This window comes from Macrobrachium rosenbergii, chromosome 1 (genome assembly GCF_040412425.1).
Source record: "Macrobrachium rosenbergii isolate ZJJX-2024 chromosome 1, ASM4041242v1, whole genome shotgun sequence".
NCBI classification, from domain to species: Eukaryota; Metazoa; Arthropoda; class Malacostraca; order Decapoda; family Palaemonidae; genus Macrobrachium; species Macrobrachium rosenbergii.
Genome location: NC_089741.1, coordinates 61683033 through 61701892, shown reverse-complemented (window position 1 = coordinate 61701892; position 18860 = coordinate 61683033). Strand labels below are relative to the sequence as shown.

General features: G+C 37.9%; 1 protein-coding gene across 1 annotated transcript in view; it reads left to right on the top strand.

Moving 5' to 3' along the window:
• Positions 1–18860, top strand: part of LOC136839101 (tetratricopeptide repeat protein 17) — a 234977-nt gene that overhangs the window by 79401 nt on the left and 136716 nt on the right. The window contains exons 6-7 of the mRNA XM_067104750.1: positions 17366–17533; positions 18093–18212. Of these exons, the coding sequence (XP_066960851.1) occupies positions 17366–17533; positions 18093–18212 (288 nt within the window). The remainder of the gene's footprint in view (positions 1–17365; positions 17534–18092; positions 18213–18860) is intronic.

The following is an 18860-nucleotide window of genomic DNA, read 5'->3' as shown; positions in this document are numbered from 1 at the left end:
CGTTACACACGATTCCCCCACTCGCTCGACATCGGATATAGCTAATCCTTTGGAAGAGATCTGGGAAGTGATAAGAAACTCTTCATGCTGCAGATCTGAAGAGACTACTTTGGCTGTTGGCGGACTTATTTCGAATGATTTTCAACAGCCCGTTCCTCGAGTCCGCCCTCGCAGTTTTGATGGAGACCCCAAAGTCTTCTTCCTTCAAGAAGACAGTATTAGCAAAATCAGTGAAGAAAGCCTTTCAACACTGAATGGCTAGATTTTAAGAAGAAAGAACAGGAAGGACAACTTTTTCTTTTCCCCGACTAGGTTGGCTTCTAGATCTAGCGTGTGGTATGAGACTGGGAAGCTCGGCAGGAGTTCCTGCCTCCTCCCAAGGGACTTCTCCAGACTAGAGACACTCTCGCAGTAGAACAGCCTTGTCAAAGGCCAAGGTTTTGTGGTCCACTTTGGAATTGGACCACTTGCTGAAGGGCATCTTCAGAACAATTGACGTCTTCAGCTTGATGGATTGGACTCGCAGCTCTGCATGAGAGGTCACAGATGAGAGGAACGACTCGAGATGCACCTTATTACCTGTCTCGATAAAGCCGTGAGGGACGGGACGGTCAGACTCTCTGCCCCTTTCACAGCAGGTGTCATTAGAAGAGAGCTATGCTGTGTTCGTTCCTTACATCAGGAGTGACTCTCGCTCAGAGATCAGAGCTTTTATGCTCATAACCAAACAACTCTTCCCTTCAGAGCTGGTGAAGGATTTATCAGCAGCTCTTGCACAGCAATCAACGCAAGATCTGATTACAAGGACTGCTAGGAAGGGTTCTCCTGGCAAACTTTTAGCCAGGAAGGAGGAAGGAGGCGCCTCCACGCGTCAGCCCTTTAGGTGGGAGAGCACTTTCGGGAGAGTCAGAGAATGGCTTGTGGAGGACAACCTCGTAAGAACCCCAAGCAACAACCCAAACCCAGGAAGTGAGACACAACATCCTCCAGACACAAGTGGGAGCCAGATTATCCCACTTTGGCTAGGGTGGAGCCAAAGGGAGCGGACGACTGGACAAGTCCAGTTTTTTGAAGGAAGGATAAAGATCCTTCCAGAAACCTCCTCTTTCACCAGAGCCGTTAGAGTTGACAACTACTTACTCCGGGGAGCAAAGCAGTAGCTCTTCAGGAACAGGTGACAGATGCTATCAAAATCAGCAATAGAAGAGTGTAAAAGGACGTCTCGTCAGGGTTTACAACAGACTTTTCTGGTACCCAGAACTCGGGCGGTTGAGACCAGTTCTGGCGTAAGTCCATTGAACAAGTACATAAGCAAAGTCAAGTTTGCTATGGAGACATCTCGTCAGTCCTAGCAGGCACCGCCAGACAAGAAGAACTGGATGGTCTCGATAGACCTACAGGATGCGTATTTTCACGCACCAATTCACCTGAACTACACGAAAATATCTGAGGTTGTGCATCTCGGGACAACTTATCAGTTCAGAGCACTTTGTTTTGGACTGAACACGGCTCCTTACGTTTTTCTCACGGTGGCATCGAACGTAGCTCGCTGGTTACATCTAAAGGAATACGGATATCGATGTACCTGGACGACTGGCTAATCAGAGCCAGATCACAAGCAGTGTCTGGAGGATCTTCGAGTGACAATGAAGTTGATACAACAGTTAGGACTAGTAATAAATCTAGCAAATCACAGCTAACTTCCACAAGACATCATTTACCTGGGGATGAGAATTCAGTCAGTAGTTTTTGGGCTTTCCAGCTCAAACGCATTCTGGATTGCCTGGAAAAGGTGAAGCTCTTTTTGGGGAGATGGACCTGTTAGGCGAGGAGTGGATGAGTCTGCTAGGGACCCTCTCTCGATCAACAATTCGTCCCCTGGGAAGACTACATCTCGTCCACTTCAGTTCCATTTGTCAAACTTTTTGGAAAAGGGGCCAAGATCTAGAGAAGTGATTCCATCCTCTGGGAATCAAAAATTATTTGAGTTGGTGGAACGACCCCAACAAACTACAAAGGGCCTCGAACTTCAACAGAAGAACCCCGACCTAGTGTTGTATTCAGGCGCATTAGACTTGGGGTGGGGTGCAGCTGGGAAGAGCGAGGATCTCAAATCTGTGGGAAAACTATCAGAAGAAATGGCATATAAGCGTCAAGGAACTGGTGGCCATTCATCTAGCGCTAGTCCACTTTCAGGGAAGGTCCAGAACAAGATAGTACAGGTCAACGCAGACAACACCACAGCGTTGGCCTACATCAAGAAACAGAGGTGGCACTCGTTGGATTCCCTTTCTGAGGCAGCAAAGGATCTCCTGTTGTGGGCAGAAGCAAACAATTTAACTCTGATCACCCGCTTCATAGAGGGGAAGAAGAATGTCAGAGCGGATCTCCTCAGTAGAGAGGAAGGTGGGTTCTCTCGACAGAATGGACCTTACATCACGAGGTGTGCAACAGGCTTTGGAATCTGTGGGGAGAACCGTCAATAGACCTATTTGCAACACAGAGAACGAAGAGGTTACCAGTCTACTGTTCTCCCAGTCCCAGACCAGGAAGCAGTGGCAGTGGACGCCTTCCTCATAGATTGGGGGGGACTAAACACGTACGCTTTTCCCCGTTCAAGATCCTCAGACAGAGTCTTGAAGAAGTTCAGGAGTTGAACGACGCCCTCATGACCCTGATAGCTCCTTTTTGGCCCATGAGACATGGATCACAGAGAGGTGATGGGTGGCTAGTAGACACCCCAGGTCGTTACCTTGTCGGATCGATCTACTCAGACAGCCGCATAGAGAGATACCATCAAAATCTCCTCGCTCTCAACCTAACTGCCTTTCGACTATCGAAAAGCTGGCAAGAGCGAGGGCTTTTCAAGGAAGCTGCAGAGCTATCGCGAGCTGAAGAACGATCACTCAGGTGTGTACCAATCAAAATGGGACGTATTCAGGGGTGGTGCAGAAATAATAACATTCCCTCTTCAGTACCTCTATAACTCAAATGGCAGAGTTTCTGCTGCATTTAAAAGTCCAGGAAACTAGTATCTACCATCAAGGATACCGCAGCGTACTTGCTTCCGTCTTCCGTCACAGAAATCTTGACGTGTCAGGGGAGACAAAGACCTCATGGACCTCATAAAGGTCTTTTGAGACCCAGTTAAAAGGAAGGACAACCCGACCCCTCTTGGAATTTGGACGTAGTCTAAAGTTTTTAACCTCGAGCAGGTTTGAACCTCTCGATAAGGCTTCATGGAAGGATCTCACTAAGAAGACCCTTTTCCTGGTTGCTTTGGCTACTGCCAAGAGGGTAGGAGAATTGCAAGCCTTTAGCAAGAAGGTAGGCTTCAATGGGGAGAATGCAGTCTGCTCTCTACAACTAGGTTTCCTCGCTAAAAATAAGAACCCGTCTCAACCATGGCCCCAGATCCTTTACCATACCAGGGCTTGTCTCATTTAGTAGGACGGGAAAAGGAGAGAGGCCTTTGTCCAGTTAGGGGCCCTAAGATTTTATCTACAGAGGACCAGAAACATGAGAGGTCAGTCGGACAACCTCTGGTGCTCGGTGAAGAACCTTCGTTGTTTTTATCAAAGAAATGCTCTGGCATTCTTTATCAAGGATTTAATAAGGGAAGTTCACCAAAACTGTGACGAGAGAAAAACTTCCCAATCCTCAAAGTCAAAGCTCATGAAGTAAGAGCTAGCAACTTCGATGGCTTTAGACATAATAAGTCGATGAAATCGATTTTGGAAGCGATTTATTCTGGCTGAAGCAAGTCTATCTACGCAGATTGTTACCTTAAAGAAGTACAGACCCAATATGAGTTATTTGTTCCCTAGGTCCATTACGTTGCCTCAGTGCCATGGATTGGAGAAGGTACTACTGCCTGTAACGCGCAACATATACCCTTGCCTTTCTTGATTTGAACTCACAGGTTGTCTGTGAAGAGGTTGTTGCAACCTTCCACAGTCTGGGGTTGCAAGTCTAAGTTAGGTTTTATGGAGTGTGTTTTAGTATTTTGTAGTGGGTCAGGTGGTCAGCTCTTTGTCCATGGCTATGCCAGGATAGCAAGTGGTGGTGGTCTAGTCATGTTAAGGTCGAGGACCGTGTGACAGCCCCATAGAGACTCTACAGCCCCCTGGATGGGTCGCTGGGTTTTCTCAGGAATGCAGGCAAATGAGGCAGGATAACTATGAAGCCAGCTTCCCTTATCAGGTAAGAACCAGAGTATGGTTACAGCTAATATATAGTTAGTAATTATACGAATTCCCAACGTGTTTTGGTTCTTCAACTTACACACCAAGGGTGTCAGTCAGCTATATATATGTAACTACCAGGAAGTTAGATATTTCAAAAATGGTATTTTCTATTATAAAATAAGTTTTTAAAATACTTACCTGGTAAAGTTACATATATAAAAGGTCCCTCCCTCCCCTTGGAGAACAGGGGCATGGAATTTCTGAGGACAATTGGGAATGGTTCTAGGTACCTAGTAGAGGGCGCTCAGTATGGCCACCTGGCCATCTATCGCGATTGCCGCAATTTTGAATTTCTACCGTGCACGCTGACAGTCGCGGGATAAAGCTATATATAAAAGTATATATAAAAACTTATTTTATAATGAAAATACCATTTTTCTTACGATTTTCGACGATGTTTCAGACGACACCGGTCTGGCATTGATCTGAACGGAAGAAATAAAATTTACATTCATAGAGCATTATTCGCTAATAACTGATTTTTATTTTATTTTCATGAGTAAATAAATTTTTTTTATAAAAAAATGATTTAATAATTTTCAAATATTAATATTAAGGTAACCATGAAAAAGTATCAATAAAATTTTAAATTTAAATACAGTGGACCTCGGCTTATTTGTGGTTCAGCAGTCGCAGATTCAGTTATATGTGGAATTTTCTGTGATGCATTTTTTCAATAAATTGCAGAAAATTCAGTAATTCGTGGATGTTTTCATTGAAAAATATCCACTGATTACTGTATTTTCATGTTATTTTTGTGACTAAATACATTTTTTATCATAAATGTTTTTAATCACAAAATAACTTGAAAATAGGCAGTTATAAGCATTTTTAGAGGGGTATTTGGTGTTCCAGCCATTAAAATACACAGTTATAAGCATTCTTAGTGGGGTTCCTTTATATCGCTGATCTTCAGTATGTGTGGGGGGTTGTGGTACCTAACCCTTGTGAATACGGGCCGGGTCCACTCTACCACTAAATCACAACACAGCTTACCAATGTAAACAACTTGGTTCAACGTCTTTCTCTCTCTCTCATATAGCAATATTCACTAATTACTGATTTTATTTTATTTTCATGACTAAATGCCTTTTTTATGTTAAAAAATGATTTACAGTACTAATTTTCAAATATTAATAATATTAAGGTAACCACAGAAAAGTATCAGTAAAATTTTAATTAAAATCCTGCGAAATCACAAAACAGCTTACCGGTGTGAACAACTCAGTTTAACCTCTCTCTCTCTCTCTCTCTCTCTCTCTCTCTCTCTCTCTCTCTCTCTCTCTCTCTCTCTCTCTCATAGAGCAATATTCACTGAATATTGATTTTTATTTTATTTTCATGGCCAAATACATTTTTTAGGATAAAAAAATGATTTGTTAATTTTCAGATATTAATATTAATGTATTCTCTCTTTTTCCGTAATAATTCATGAATATCACGCTTGCTATTTAAGTAAAGCCATCTCTCTCTCTCTCTCTCTCTCTCTCTCTCTCTCTCTCTCTCTCTCTCTCTCTCTCTCTCTCTCTCTCTCTCTCTCTCTCTCTCTGTACTTACTGTGTATATCCATTAGTGAAATGCTCTTGGCTAGAGGGATTGAAAGAGCCAATAACAGCATGTAGCAACCCGCCTCTCTCCATGTTGACACGCTATTGGCTGGAGGATTGAAGGTAGCCAAATACAGCTTGAAGCAACCTCCCCTCTCTATCTCTCCCCATCCATGACGACATACAGTTGGCAGGAAGGGTGGAATTTTAGCCGCCACGAACCTTGTACCTCAAAGGCTTTGCATGCACTACCCAGGAGGGTGAATAGTATTTGTTTTTTTCTCTCTCTCTCTCCCTTGAGATGAGAGAGAGAGATTTTTTATGCATATGTAACATGTATGTGTATTTGTTTTGTATAGTTTTTTTGATTGTGGGGTAGCTTGTTTCGTCCTCAAGGAATTGCCTTCCATGGTCTACCAGAGCTTCATGCTGACGAAACTAATATCAAAGAATTCTCTTCTAGTTGGTCTTTTTGGCCAGGTATTGTGTTGTAATGATTAACATTATAACACATGATGGAGTATATAATGGACTCAAAGATAAGAGGGCACTTTCCCTTATCTTTAGCGAAGCTGAACCCAGTTTTTCCAACTTCAAAAGAGCCTGCAAGAAAGAGAAGTGACTATTGCGCATGCGCATCCACCCTCTTGTTTACAACCAGGCCATTAAAGACCAAGGAGCCATTATCCTCTGTTGGTCAATGCAGGATGATCCCTTGCCCAAATCCCATGCCTTTTCGTCAGGGAAGAGGGAGGGTTTTGAGGATTCAACATCGACTACCAAAAATAGGTTTTTCCTACGTCAAAACCTGTTTATAGATAAACGTGACTTTGTCATTCATTTTTTCATATTTTCCCTGCTATAATTACCTTTTGCATTTCAATAACTAGGAAAAATGAGGTAAGATTTTACATAGTTCTGTGAAATTCCAAGTCTTTTTTGTGGTGGATAAGCAGTGAGGCAAACAGTCTCTCTCTCTCTCTCTCTCTCTCTCTCTCTCTCTCTCTCTCTCTCTCTCTCTCTCTCTCTCTCTCTCTCTCTCTCTCATTGAGATAAGAGGGAGAGAGAGAAAGAGATTTTTAATGCGTATGTAACATGTATGTTTGTTTTGTATAGTTTTATAGATAAACGTGACTTATTTTGTCATTCATTTTTTCAAATTTTCCTTGCTATAATTACTTTTCACATTTCAGTAACTAGGAAAAACTAGGTTAGATTTTACACAGTTCTGTGAAATTCCAAGTCTTTTTGTGGTAGATAAGCAGTGAGGCAAACAGCCCCCCCCCCCCCTCTGTCTCTCTCTTTCTCTCTGGCTCAAAAACAGCAGAAAAGTAAAAATTTGGAGGATTTTTTATGAAGAACTAATTAAAATTGAAGGTTACCTTGTTTTCAAGACACCCAAAGGATTAAAATTAAGGTTTTCTTACGGTTTTCTATAAATTTCATGTTACGCCGATTTTTAGGCTATGATGTGACATTGGAACGGAATCTTTGTCGTAAATTGGGCCCTGCTTGTATTTATAATTAGTTAATGTGTCTGCATAAATGCAGATCCTTTTGTTTTTCTTTTTTTTAAGTTGTACACTCCCATAACAGCTGTAATAGTGCCTTGAAGTCTGGAAATGATTTCCATTGGAAGCATTGCAGTGTCTACAGGTAGCTGTAGAAGTATACTACTGTACTGGGGTAATTCCTCAACCCTTGCAAATCTTGAGTAAATTATTTGTAAGCCAGTTTTAGTGATGAATTAGTGTTTTCCGTTCTCATAGCTCTATTTGGTGTTTTTTTTTTTTATTTTACTGTTACTGGTGTGTGAATATTGACTGTAGCACCATCTTGCAATTTTTTCTTGATTGAAAAGCATTATGAGTCTTAGCATTTTCTTGTAAGTCAGTACTTGAATATTTTCTTTATACAAAGTGTATTTCTTCAAGTGTTTTATAATTTTTGGCATAGTTTTAATTAAGAATGGAATATTCTTGAGAACATTCATATGTGCAGAAATGGTGAAAGGGAGGCATTTATTAGGTTGTAGCGGGGTCACAGTTGCTCACAAGATGGTGTTAGTGGGTTTGGCCCATAAACAAGGTCTTGCTTGCAAAGTATGTGCAGTGTTCATTGGTGAGGACTGTTGGTGTAGAGCATTCCACTATTACCTGTCTCTCATCTGACAAACATGCTTTTGTGTGTTTTGTTTGTGTAACAGGCTCCTCCAGTTTTCTTTTCATTGAGGAAAAGATTTTTCTTAACCAAAGAGTAGTTTTTGTGTAGCTGGCCTATCTTGGCTGCTGCCATGTCCTCATTTTGATGTAGCTGTAGGTGGCCACTGCCATAGGCTTTGTTATTTTAGTTGATCACCTGTAAAAGATAATTTGAGATTACCAAGTAGGTGATGGTACTCTTCAATTACTAAAGCAGCTGAGCGTTAGAAAACATGGCTTAGTGCATAGCATTTGCCAAACTAGCAAAGGAAGAGCTTAGGTTGTCAACAGCATTGTGCCTTTACAGAATTATCAATATGAGACCGTATAAGTCAAATCTATGAATCGGCATTGGGCCCATCATTATAACACAGATTCCATTTATAATTAATGACAGAATAAGGACTTATGCTTTTAAATTGTACCCAAAAAGATATCTTTTGAAACTCGTAGTCACAACTGTCTGCTGTGTGACCTGTTTAGTAAAAGTACATGAATTTCTACAACCAAAGGGTGGTTTGCCCAAAGGGATATCTTCAGAAATAAGTATCGTCCATCATAAATAACGCTCCTCCATCCTTTGGTGTCGGAGCTGATCAACACAGTAAATCAATAAATATGGAAAGAAAAAATTTCTCCATTACTAGAAATCACTAAATGTTCAGGGTCCAAATATATAAGGTACAAATTGTTCACATTGCAATTTTTAGCTTGAAAACTACATCATGTCTAGGGATTTGCTACCCTGTTGTCTTATAAAAACAAATCTTTACCTAATAGAGATCATATTTTTGCATCAGAACTGTGCCAATAAGTTGTCATTTGAGAATACAGAATTAAAGATATGCCAGCACTCAAATGTGTAATTTTGGTAATTCTTTGCTATAAAGTCCTTCAGAATTGTCTTGGAAAATACTTCTTGTAAAGCAAATGTAAGTTTTCGTTCAATAAATTTTCACAAACCTAGTATAAATGTTAAAAGAAAGTTGTATCCATGCTGATGCAGGCAATAATGCATTAGATGCTAATAAAGCAGACAAAACTGCAACACTTTGGCCATTTTAAGTGTTAGCATCTCTAAAATCTGTGGTTTTTCATAAATGACAGGGTTCATTGAATGATTCTGATGAAAACAAACTAAGAAATCAAACCAACAGTTGGATTGTAACATTCCTTATCTCCTTATGTCAAAAGAAAAGAAAAAATACATTGAAGTAGTATGGGTTCTTTGAATGCAGAGATTGTAGGACAGCACTTATTGTTGAGCACGTTTTATGTGATTCAGACTTCAAAAACCAAATGCCAACACTTCAAAGCATTACCATTAAGGAATTTTTCACCATCGCAACCCCATTAATTGAATATGCTTATATGTTGGTTAAATGGAGTTGGTTACAGCAGATTCATGAAGCTTTGTATAATGTGTGGAGTGAGTGGAAATATTTTAGAATATTTAATAAAAATTTTGAATTTCGTGTGGTGAGTGTTGATTTTGAAACCGTACAGATGAGACAGTAACAGCAATTTTTTGTTTTTTAGTGAAATGCAGAGGTTGTAACTAATTGCATTCTCTTGTGTACAGTGTACTTTATTAATATTAAATATATCTTCATTGAAGTGTTTAGTTGCAAAGTGTAGCTGAATGAACTAGAAAATTGAATGTAAAATTAAACATATACAGTATTGTGCTAATAAAAATGTGCTTGTGAAAATTGTTATGAAATATCAAGGTATCAGCAAACAGTGTGTGAGTGATATCAAGAAAGCCAAAGGTGTAACTTGTTTACTATTTAATATGGACAGCGTTGATTGTACATTTGATGTTTAGTTAACAGAATGCATATGAAAGTGGCAGGCACATGGAGATGCCAAACTACTTATTTACAAGTTGATATCTTAGGGGATGTGATACATGGGTGCTTAGATTCCTACTCTTTAGGTCCTGTAGCAGCATCAGGACAGGTGACCCTTGCTTTGTTAAAGTACAGAATCCACTTGAGTCATCCTAATCCTCATCATGTATTCATTAAGACATTTTATATGAAGACAGGGTTTAATGAGTTATGCTGTTTCTTGTTACTTTTGCAACACCTTGTACTATCTTGTGGCAGCATGAGACATTCTTACCTCATCCCCTAATTGGAGACTTGGGAGATGGACATAGTAGCCAAATGCATACTACAGACATACCCTGAATTTACAAGAGGTTAGGTTCCAGAACCCCTCGCACAAGGTGAATTTTCGCGTAAGTTTGAAATGGTCTCAAAAAATGCTAATAAATGCTTATTTCTAGAGTTTAAACACTAAATATGACCCTAATCATGCTCCCAAAGTATTAAGCTAACTTTTAAATTAAATTAAAATTGCTGTAATTTCATTTAAAGTTAGCTTAATACATTACAGTAAACCCCCCATATTGGCAGTCACATGATTCACGGACTCACTTATTCATGGATTTCTCTATGGAACATATATACGCATTATTCGCTGAAAATTCACCCATTCGCGGTATTTTTTACAGAGAAATATTGACTGATTACAGTATTTTCTTGTCATTTTCATGACTTAAATGCACTTTTTGTGATAAAACTATTAAAATACCCGGGTACCCAGGTAGTGCTTGAGTTACGATAATTCGCCTTACTATAATTCAGTTTTGCGATGGGGTAAGCAATTAATACCAGTATCACAATATTTGTAAAATATTTTTTAATTTTCCGTGGGCACAGACAGCAGCGTACAATCAGGCAGCAAGACACCAAATTACAATAGACCAACTTCTTTTCCGCCATCTCTTTATCCCATCTTCTAGTTAGAAAAGTAAAAGAGAATGATAAAAGTTTTGTTAGTAACGTTATACTCTTGCGTAAATGCATACAGCCATAAACAACCGAATGAGAAAATGTTGTTTTGCTTATAACCAAATCGGATAACAACAACCCTTTTTCTTGTATTTCAACTATCATATGGCAGTAAACACTAACTGTAGTTATAGTACAAATGACATTGAGTAGAATACAGTAAACCCCCTATATTTGCGGTCTCATGATTCGCGTACTTGCCTATTCGCGGATTTCTCTGTAGAACTTAAATACAACATATTTGCGGAAAATTCGCCCGCTTGCTCTATTTTTCACCGAGAAATATTCACTAACAAATGTATTTTCATATTTTCATGACTAAATGCATTTTTTGTGATAAAACTATTAAAATACTCAGGTATAAGCATTTTTAGAGTTTGTGTTTGAACTGTCAAAATAGGTAGTTCTAAGTGTTTTTAGAGGGTTTTTAAGTATTCGCAGATTTTAGCTATTCGTGTGGGGGGGATGTGGTATGCATCCCACGCGAATACGGGGGGTTTACTGTAGGGCTGATATATTTTTACGTTATACCCTTATTTGGTATGGATAAAAGATCAACAAGGAAATGTACTGCTAAATTTAAGCTGCTTATTGTAGCTGAAGCTGAGAAAACAATGTTCACGCTGCTGATGACTATAAATTATCGTGCATCGGCAACATGGATGAAACTCAACCGTAATTAAAATTGGAGAGAAAGTATTTTAATCAAAACTACTGAATGTAGAGTACAGTATAATCTAGGCTAGGCTACTGTATATGTATACGATATACCCTAATGTAGGCTAAACTAATTCTTGTTTATTATTCAATTTCTCTTTGTATTGAATTATCATAAGTCACTCTGCATGGACCTCCAGAATTAGCTGATATTAATAATTACTATACCGTGTATGTATAGAGTATACTTTATAGTGTAGGCTAGGCTATATTTGAGATACGTTTTTTCCAACAAATGATGGTTTTTTTTGGAACTTAACCCCATCATAAGTAGGATAATACCTGTATGAGCATTTTTAGTTTTTTTTGTGTTTGAATAGGCAGTACTAAGGGTTTTTGGAAGGGTTCTAAGTATTCGCGGATTTTAGTTATTCGCAGGGGGGTTGTGGCACGCATCCCCCGCGAATGCAGGAGGTTTACTGTACTCTTAAAATAGAAATATTTGGTTGACATAGAAATAGATTGTTGGAAGGGAATTTCTCTCTCCCTCCCCTTCTGACTGATCTATTTTTAGAAGTCTTCTCAACCTCGTTTTTTTAAGAACTTCTTTATTTTATGTCTCTTTCTTTTTGTTCTGAAATGCTCTTTCATGAGCAAACAGTTTTTTATTTGGACTAATACAAATCTTAGTTATTATGTCTCTGTGTTTTAGAACATATTTGCCACACTAACACATTAAAGTTCGTAGATGATACAGCTAAAATTAGATCAATTCAAACTATTTACTGTACAGGTAAAAGACATACAGAGAAATAATAAGTTTTGAAAATATGTGAGCGCTACGAGAGAGAGAGAGAGAGAGAGAGAGAGAGAGAGAGAGAGAGAGAGAGAGAGAGAGAGAGAGAGAGAGAGAGAGAGAGAGAGAGAGAGAGAGAGAGAGAGAGAGAGAGAGAGAGAGAGAGAGAGAGAGAGAGAGAGAGAGAGAGAGAGAGAGAGAGAGAGAGAGAGAGAGAGAGAGAGAGAGAGAGAGAGATTGTCCTTACTTAAGGGAGTGAAATTATTTATCATTTATTACGGAGACAGAGAGAATAACAGAGACCTTAAAGACTTAGGTGTGAGGCACCTCTGATGTCTACCAGATGATTGCTAATGCATCTTCTGGTATATTTTGCATCTTCCAATCTTGGGTGGTCTGGGATGCAGCTTAGATATTTGTCGAGCTTATTCTTAAACACATCTACGTTCACTCCTGGTATGTTCCTCAGATGAGCTGGTAACGCATTGAATAGATGCTGCATTATTGATGCTGTGCATATTGGATTAATGTCCTGTGTGCTTTCCTTAGTTTTCCTGGTATAGTTTTGGGCACTATTAATGTACCTCTGCTTGCTCTTTCTGATATTTTTAGCTCCATGATGTTTTCGGTAATTCTTTCTATCTGTTTCCATGCCTGTATTATCGTGTAGCGTTCTCTTCTCCTTTCAAGACTATATAATTTTAAGAATTGTAGTCTTTCCCAGTAGTCAAGGTCCTTAACTTCTTTTATTCTAGCTGTAAAGGACCTTTGCACACTCTCTATTTGTGCAATATCCTTTTGGTAGTGTGGGTACCATGTCATATTGCAATATTCAAGTGGACTATGTACATGTGTTTTACAAAGCATAATCATGTGTTTGGCTTTTCTTGTTTTGAAGTGCCGGAACAACATTCCCAATTTTTTGCTTTGCATTTTGCCAGTAGTATTGCTATTTGATCATTGCATAACTTATTCTTATTTAACATCACACCAAGGTCTTTAACTGCTTCCTTATTTGTGATTGTCTTGTTATTAGGTCCCCTATATGTATATAGCATTCCTTCTTTATCACCATAATTTATTGATTCAGATTTATCAGAGTTAAATACCATACTATTTACCTCTGCCCATTCATATATTTTGTTTAGGTCTTTGTAGTGAGTTCCTGTCTTCACCACAAGTAATTTCTCTACTTATTCTTGTGTCAAAAAGTATACCTTAGTTTTACCAGACCACTGAGCTGATTAACAGCTCTCCTAGGGCTAGCCCGAAGGATTAGATTTATTTTTATGTGGCTAAGAACCAATTGGTTACCTAGCAATGGGACCTACAGCTTATTGTGGAATCTGAACCACATTATAGCAACAAATGAATTTCTATCACCAGAAACAAATTCCTCTTGCTCTTCACTGGCCGGTCAGAGATTCGAACTCGCGACCAACAGAATGGTAGCTGAGAATGGAACCCGCTCACCCAGCGAGGAACTTTATTCTTCTGTCTTCGGCGAAACTTCTCACTACTGAGTCCTTAACATTACTGTCTATGTCTGCAATCATAATAACAAACAGCAATGCAGCTAATGCCGTACCTTGTGGCACACCGGATATTACCTTAGCTTCATCTGATTTCTCATCGTTTGCAATCACTATCTGTTTTCCGTTTTGCAAAAACAAGAGAGAGAGAGAGAGAGAGAGAGAGAGAGAGAGAGAGAGAGAGAGAGAGAGAGAGAGAGAGAGATTGTCCTTACTTAAAATATCAAGTTAAATTATTCATGAATTATTACGGAGACAAAGTGAATAACATGAGAGAGAGAAGTTATTCTTATGTTAGATATCAGAAGATGGAAATTCACGATTTATGAAGGAAACAGGAAAAAGAAAGAAAGAGAGAGAGAGTACGTAGAAATCCGTTGACATGCTCTGGGCAACGATTGTCATATTTGACAGCCTTGCCCCTGCCCCTCTCTTCAAAGGTTTCACAAGAGTTTGGAAAATGATATTTGTTTGTTTAAAATATCAGATAATTTATTATATAAATGTATAGATTTTGTAATTACAGTTATATTATTATTATTATTATTTAATCTTCTTAATATTTGAAAATTGGTACTTATTATTAGTTAAATCATTTATCATACAAAACAAATAAACCTATGCAGTACATGTAACCATAAAAATTTTCTCATCTCAGTAAGAGAGAGAGAGAATTATTATTTTTATTATTTGTTATCTAAATTACACATGAAAGTTTGAAAACTTATAAATTACATAAAAATGTAAAAAAATACTTTTGCAGGGTTTCTCGAAGATTCGGAAATGTCACATGTCTGTGAAAAAATTGTGTATGACAATTAGTTATGTTCCAATGAAAAGTTTGTGTGTCTGTAAATTTGCACAACTCAAATCGTGTAAGATTGAGGTGCAGTAAACCTCCCATACTCGTGGGGGATGCGTACCACCCCCCCCCCCCCCGCGAATAGCTAAAACCCGTGAATACTTAGAACCCTACTAAAAAAACTTAGAACTGCCTATTTTGATAGTTCAAACACACACATAACAAAGTAAAAATGCTTATACAGGTATTATCCTACTCACGATGGGATTAGGTTCCAAAAAAACCATCGTTTGTTGGGAAGAATGTAAGAAAGACCAAAATGTATCTCGAACATAGCCTAGCATACACTAGGGTATTCGGTGCCATGTGCCGTATACATATATGGTAGCCTAGCCTACACAATAAAATATACTCTTTACATACACAGTATAGTAATTATTAATATCAGCTAATTCTGGAGGTTCATGCAAAGTGACTTATGATAATTCAATACAAAGAGAAATTGAATAACAAACAAGAATTAGCTTAGCCTACACTATGGTATATTGTTTACATACACGGTAGCGTAGCCTACATTATACTCTCCTCTATATTCACATATCGTATTATACAAACGTCAACATAACGAATATGCATCTTTTCCATGGATCTTTTAAAATGTTATGCCTTAATTCATTTTATCCAATAATATTGTATATATTCTTATATTGCTTTTGTATTATAAATTGCGATCATAGCGATCAATGTTTTGGTTTGGAAATGTTTACCTGGCGTTTATTTTGCCGCATTTAACTCAGTTCTGAACACTTTTCTTGCTTCTAGTTGGCGTAAATGTATCTCTAGATACTTTATTTATAGGGGGCAAGGTTATTTTTCGTTATACGAAGTGTTTTTAAGTCGAAATATAGCTAAAATACGTCTCGTTGTGAAATTAATTCATATATTATTTTTGTTAGTAGATGATGATGGCTGTTTGAGGGCACTTATTTTCACTTGATTTCATCATAATACAAACTTTATGTAGTTATTATTTATCGGCATAAAAATAACAGCAATGTGTTCTCTCATGCATAGTAGTTTGATTAAAATACTTTCTCTCCCATTTTAATTACGATCAAGTTTCATCCATGTTGCCGATGCATGATAATTTACAGTATACAGTAGTCATTAGCAGCCTGAACATTGTTTTCTCAGCTTCAGCTACAACTTGCAGCTTAAATTTAGCAGCATATTTCCTTGCCGATCTTTGATCTATACCGAATAAGGGTATAATGTAAAAATATATCAGTCCTATTCTACTTAACGTCAATTGTGCCATAACGTATGGTAATTGTTTATTACCGTACGATGGTTGAAATACCAGGTAAAAGGCTTTTGTTATCAGATTCGGTTATAAGCAAAACAACAATTTCTTGGTCGGTTGTTTATGGCTATACGCATTTACGCAAGAGTATAACATTACTAACAATACTTTTATCATTCTCTTCTACTTTTTTAACTAGAAGATGGGGTAAAGAGATGGAGGAAAAGTTATCTATTGTAATTTGGTCTCTCTCACTGCCTGATAACACTGCTGCCTGCGCCCGTGCGAAATTTAAAAATATTTTACAAATATTGTGGTACAGTATCGGTATTAATTGCTTACCCCATTGCAAAATTGAATTATCGTAAGGTAAATTATCGTAACTTGAGCATTACCTGAGTATTTTAATAGTTTTATCACAAAAAGTGCATTTAGTCATGAAAATGAGATGAAAATACAGTATTTAGTGAATATTTCTCAGTGAAAAAATACCGCGAATTGGCGAATATTCCACAAATAATTGGTAGATACGTTCCAAAGAGAAATACGTGATTCCGTGAATCGTAAGAACGTGAATCCGGGGCGGTTTACTGTATTGCCCTAGTACAAATCTTTGTTTTACCTCATGGTTTCTGTTGTCAAACACATCTCCCTGTTTACTCTTAAAGCCATGGACTCTTGTCCACTCAATCTCAGGAGCTCGTAAATGGATTCATGATGTTCACATAGCTTGTCAGAAGTTTTTTTTTTATTTTTAATCCTCCATATAAATTACAATTAGGGCTATTAGAGTTTGTGGGTTTGTTTTGAGACAAATTTTTTTATTCATAAAACTTTTGTTCACGCCCATTGCTTTCCACCTTGTTACTCCACTTTTCTTGCAATTAATTATGTGGATATGCAAAATTAGACAAGCTGACTGCTAGGCAATTGACAGTTTGAGATGTGCATGGTCATACCTTCCTGTATGCACCTACCTGACTACTGTACATCTATTTCCTGTACCAGGATGCCTGACTGTATTCATTGACCACAGATATGATCTATTAAAGATAGTGGGTTTGATTTTAAAAACTAGATTTTACTGTGTATTAGGTACTACTTGGCTTCACAGGAAAGGGTGAATTGCCTAATTCTGAGCACAGTATTAGTTCACTTGAAATTCCGATCACAGTTTTCTTGGGGTAACACACGCCTTTTTGTATGGAGGGTTTTTAAATACCTTTACCAATAGTCTATGGCTTGTTTTATATATAATTGCCTCCTGGTAAAAATATCTTTTTAAGTTGTAAACAATTTTTTAATAAGGATCTTGTAATAGTTATACACTATTATTTTACTGTAATTATGAATTTGTTGGGGAAGGATAGCCAAGTGAGCAACCAGGAGGTAGAGTTAATGTGGTTCTCTCTTTTTCAGAAATTATCGATACATTCCCAAAGTTCATTTAGGTAACATCCTGCACCGTTCTCGTCGATCAGATGAAGCTGTGTTGGTTCTTCATGCAGCCATTGATCATTATCGACATTCTCCAGTAGCACATATAACCTTAGGAAATGTATATGCAACTTTAGCCTTTTATAATGTGTAAGTGTCAATTTTTTAAAGTATAAGATAAAGATATATAATTTTCAAATATATGTAGTCAGCATATATTAATTAACAGCAATATATTGGATTTTTTAGGGTTTGGGAGACTGTGAGAATATTATACAGTACTTTTGAGAGATGATACTAACTTTAGGAAGTTTAACCATGTGGGGCGCACCACTCACTTTGTGCCTAATGAGGTACATTTGAGACAAAACTAAGGGAGCTGTACAACATCCCTTGCCCCAGTTGTAGTGCCTTCTGCTCTTTACTTCCCATCTGTGCCACCTTCTGCCTTTTACTTTCCATCTGTGCCCTTTAGTCTTTCCTAACTTGGCTGTTCATTTTCCTTAAGTGTAATTTGCTCCATTTCATCTTGCATTAAAGAACAAATCTTTTGAACAAGCCTTATGGCTGTCTTGAAATTACTTGTGGAGGGGGTCTCTCCAAACTAATGTAATAACATTAATGATAAAAACTGAAAGTTTAAATTTGTCTTGCATTTGAGTAAGTGATTATATATGAATTAAATGTTTGTTAATTATTTTCATCACAGGTCTGTGCTATGCTTTGAAAATGCTCTTTACATGTCTCCTGGAGATCAAAGTTTGCGACGCAAAAAGCATGCTGTCCTATGTCATTCAAAATTAGAGGCAGCACTTGAGAGCCAACACCAGTAAGTGTAGATAATAGCTGCTTTGTCTTGGTTTAGGGTGGTTTGTAGTGTGAGTACAGAAAGCCTAAATTTTTAAGATTACATTCAACTAGGCTTACCATATTTGATACAAGGTGAGAAGAATATTAATAGAATTAAAATATAAAGAGATTATAGGTTTGTGAACCAGTTACTTTCAAGGTTTTTATGGCAGTTCTTATGTGTATTAATTTTTTATGTCTTTCCCCCCACCACTACCACACAGTTCAATAACAAAATATTTTGGAAGGGTGGTAGTAGGAATGGTAGTACAGTTCTAGAGATGGAGAGACATTGTAGAATACTGAGGTACAGCATATCACTTAAAATCAAATATCAGAGAGGAGGGATATTACTAATAGATATTACCTGTACTGTACCACAGTACAGTGCAGGAGAACAAACTGTAGTCATAAGATCAAGGCCCATTAATTGGCAGAGTGACCTTTTATTTATAGATGGTAGATAAGCATTAAAATTAATCATTTTGAGAGAAGTATATATCATTTCTATTTCTTTTGTAGCATGTTTGTGGTGTTTGTAGTTATATGAAATAACTCTCTCTCTCTCTCTCTCTCTCTCTCTCTCTCTCTCTCTCTCTCTCTCTCTCTCTCTCTCTCTCTCTCTCTC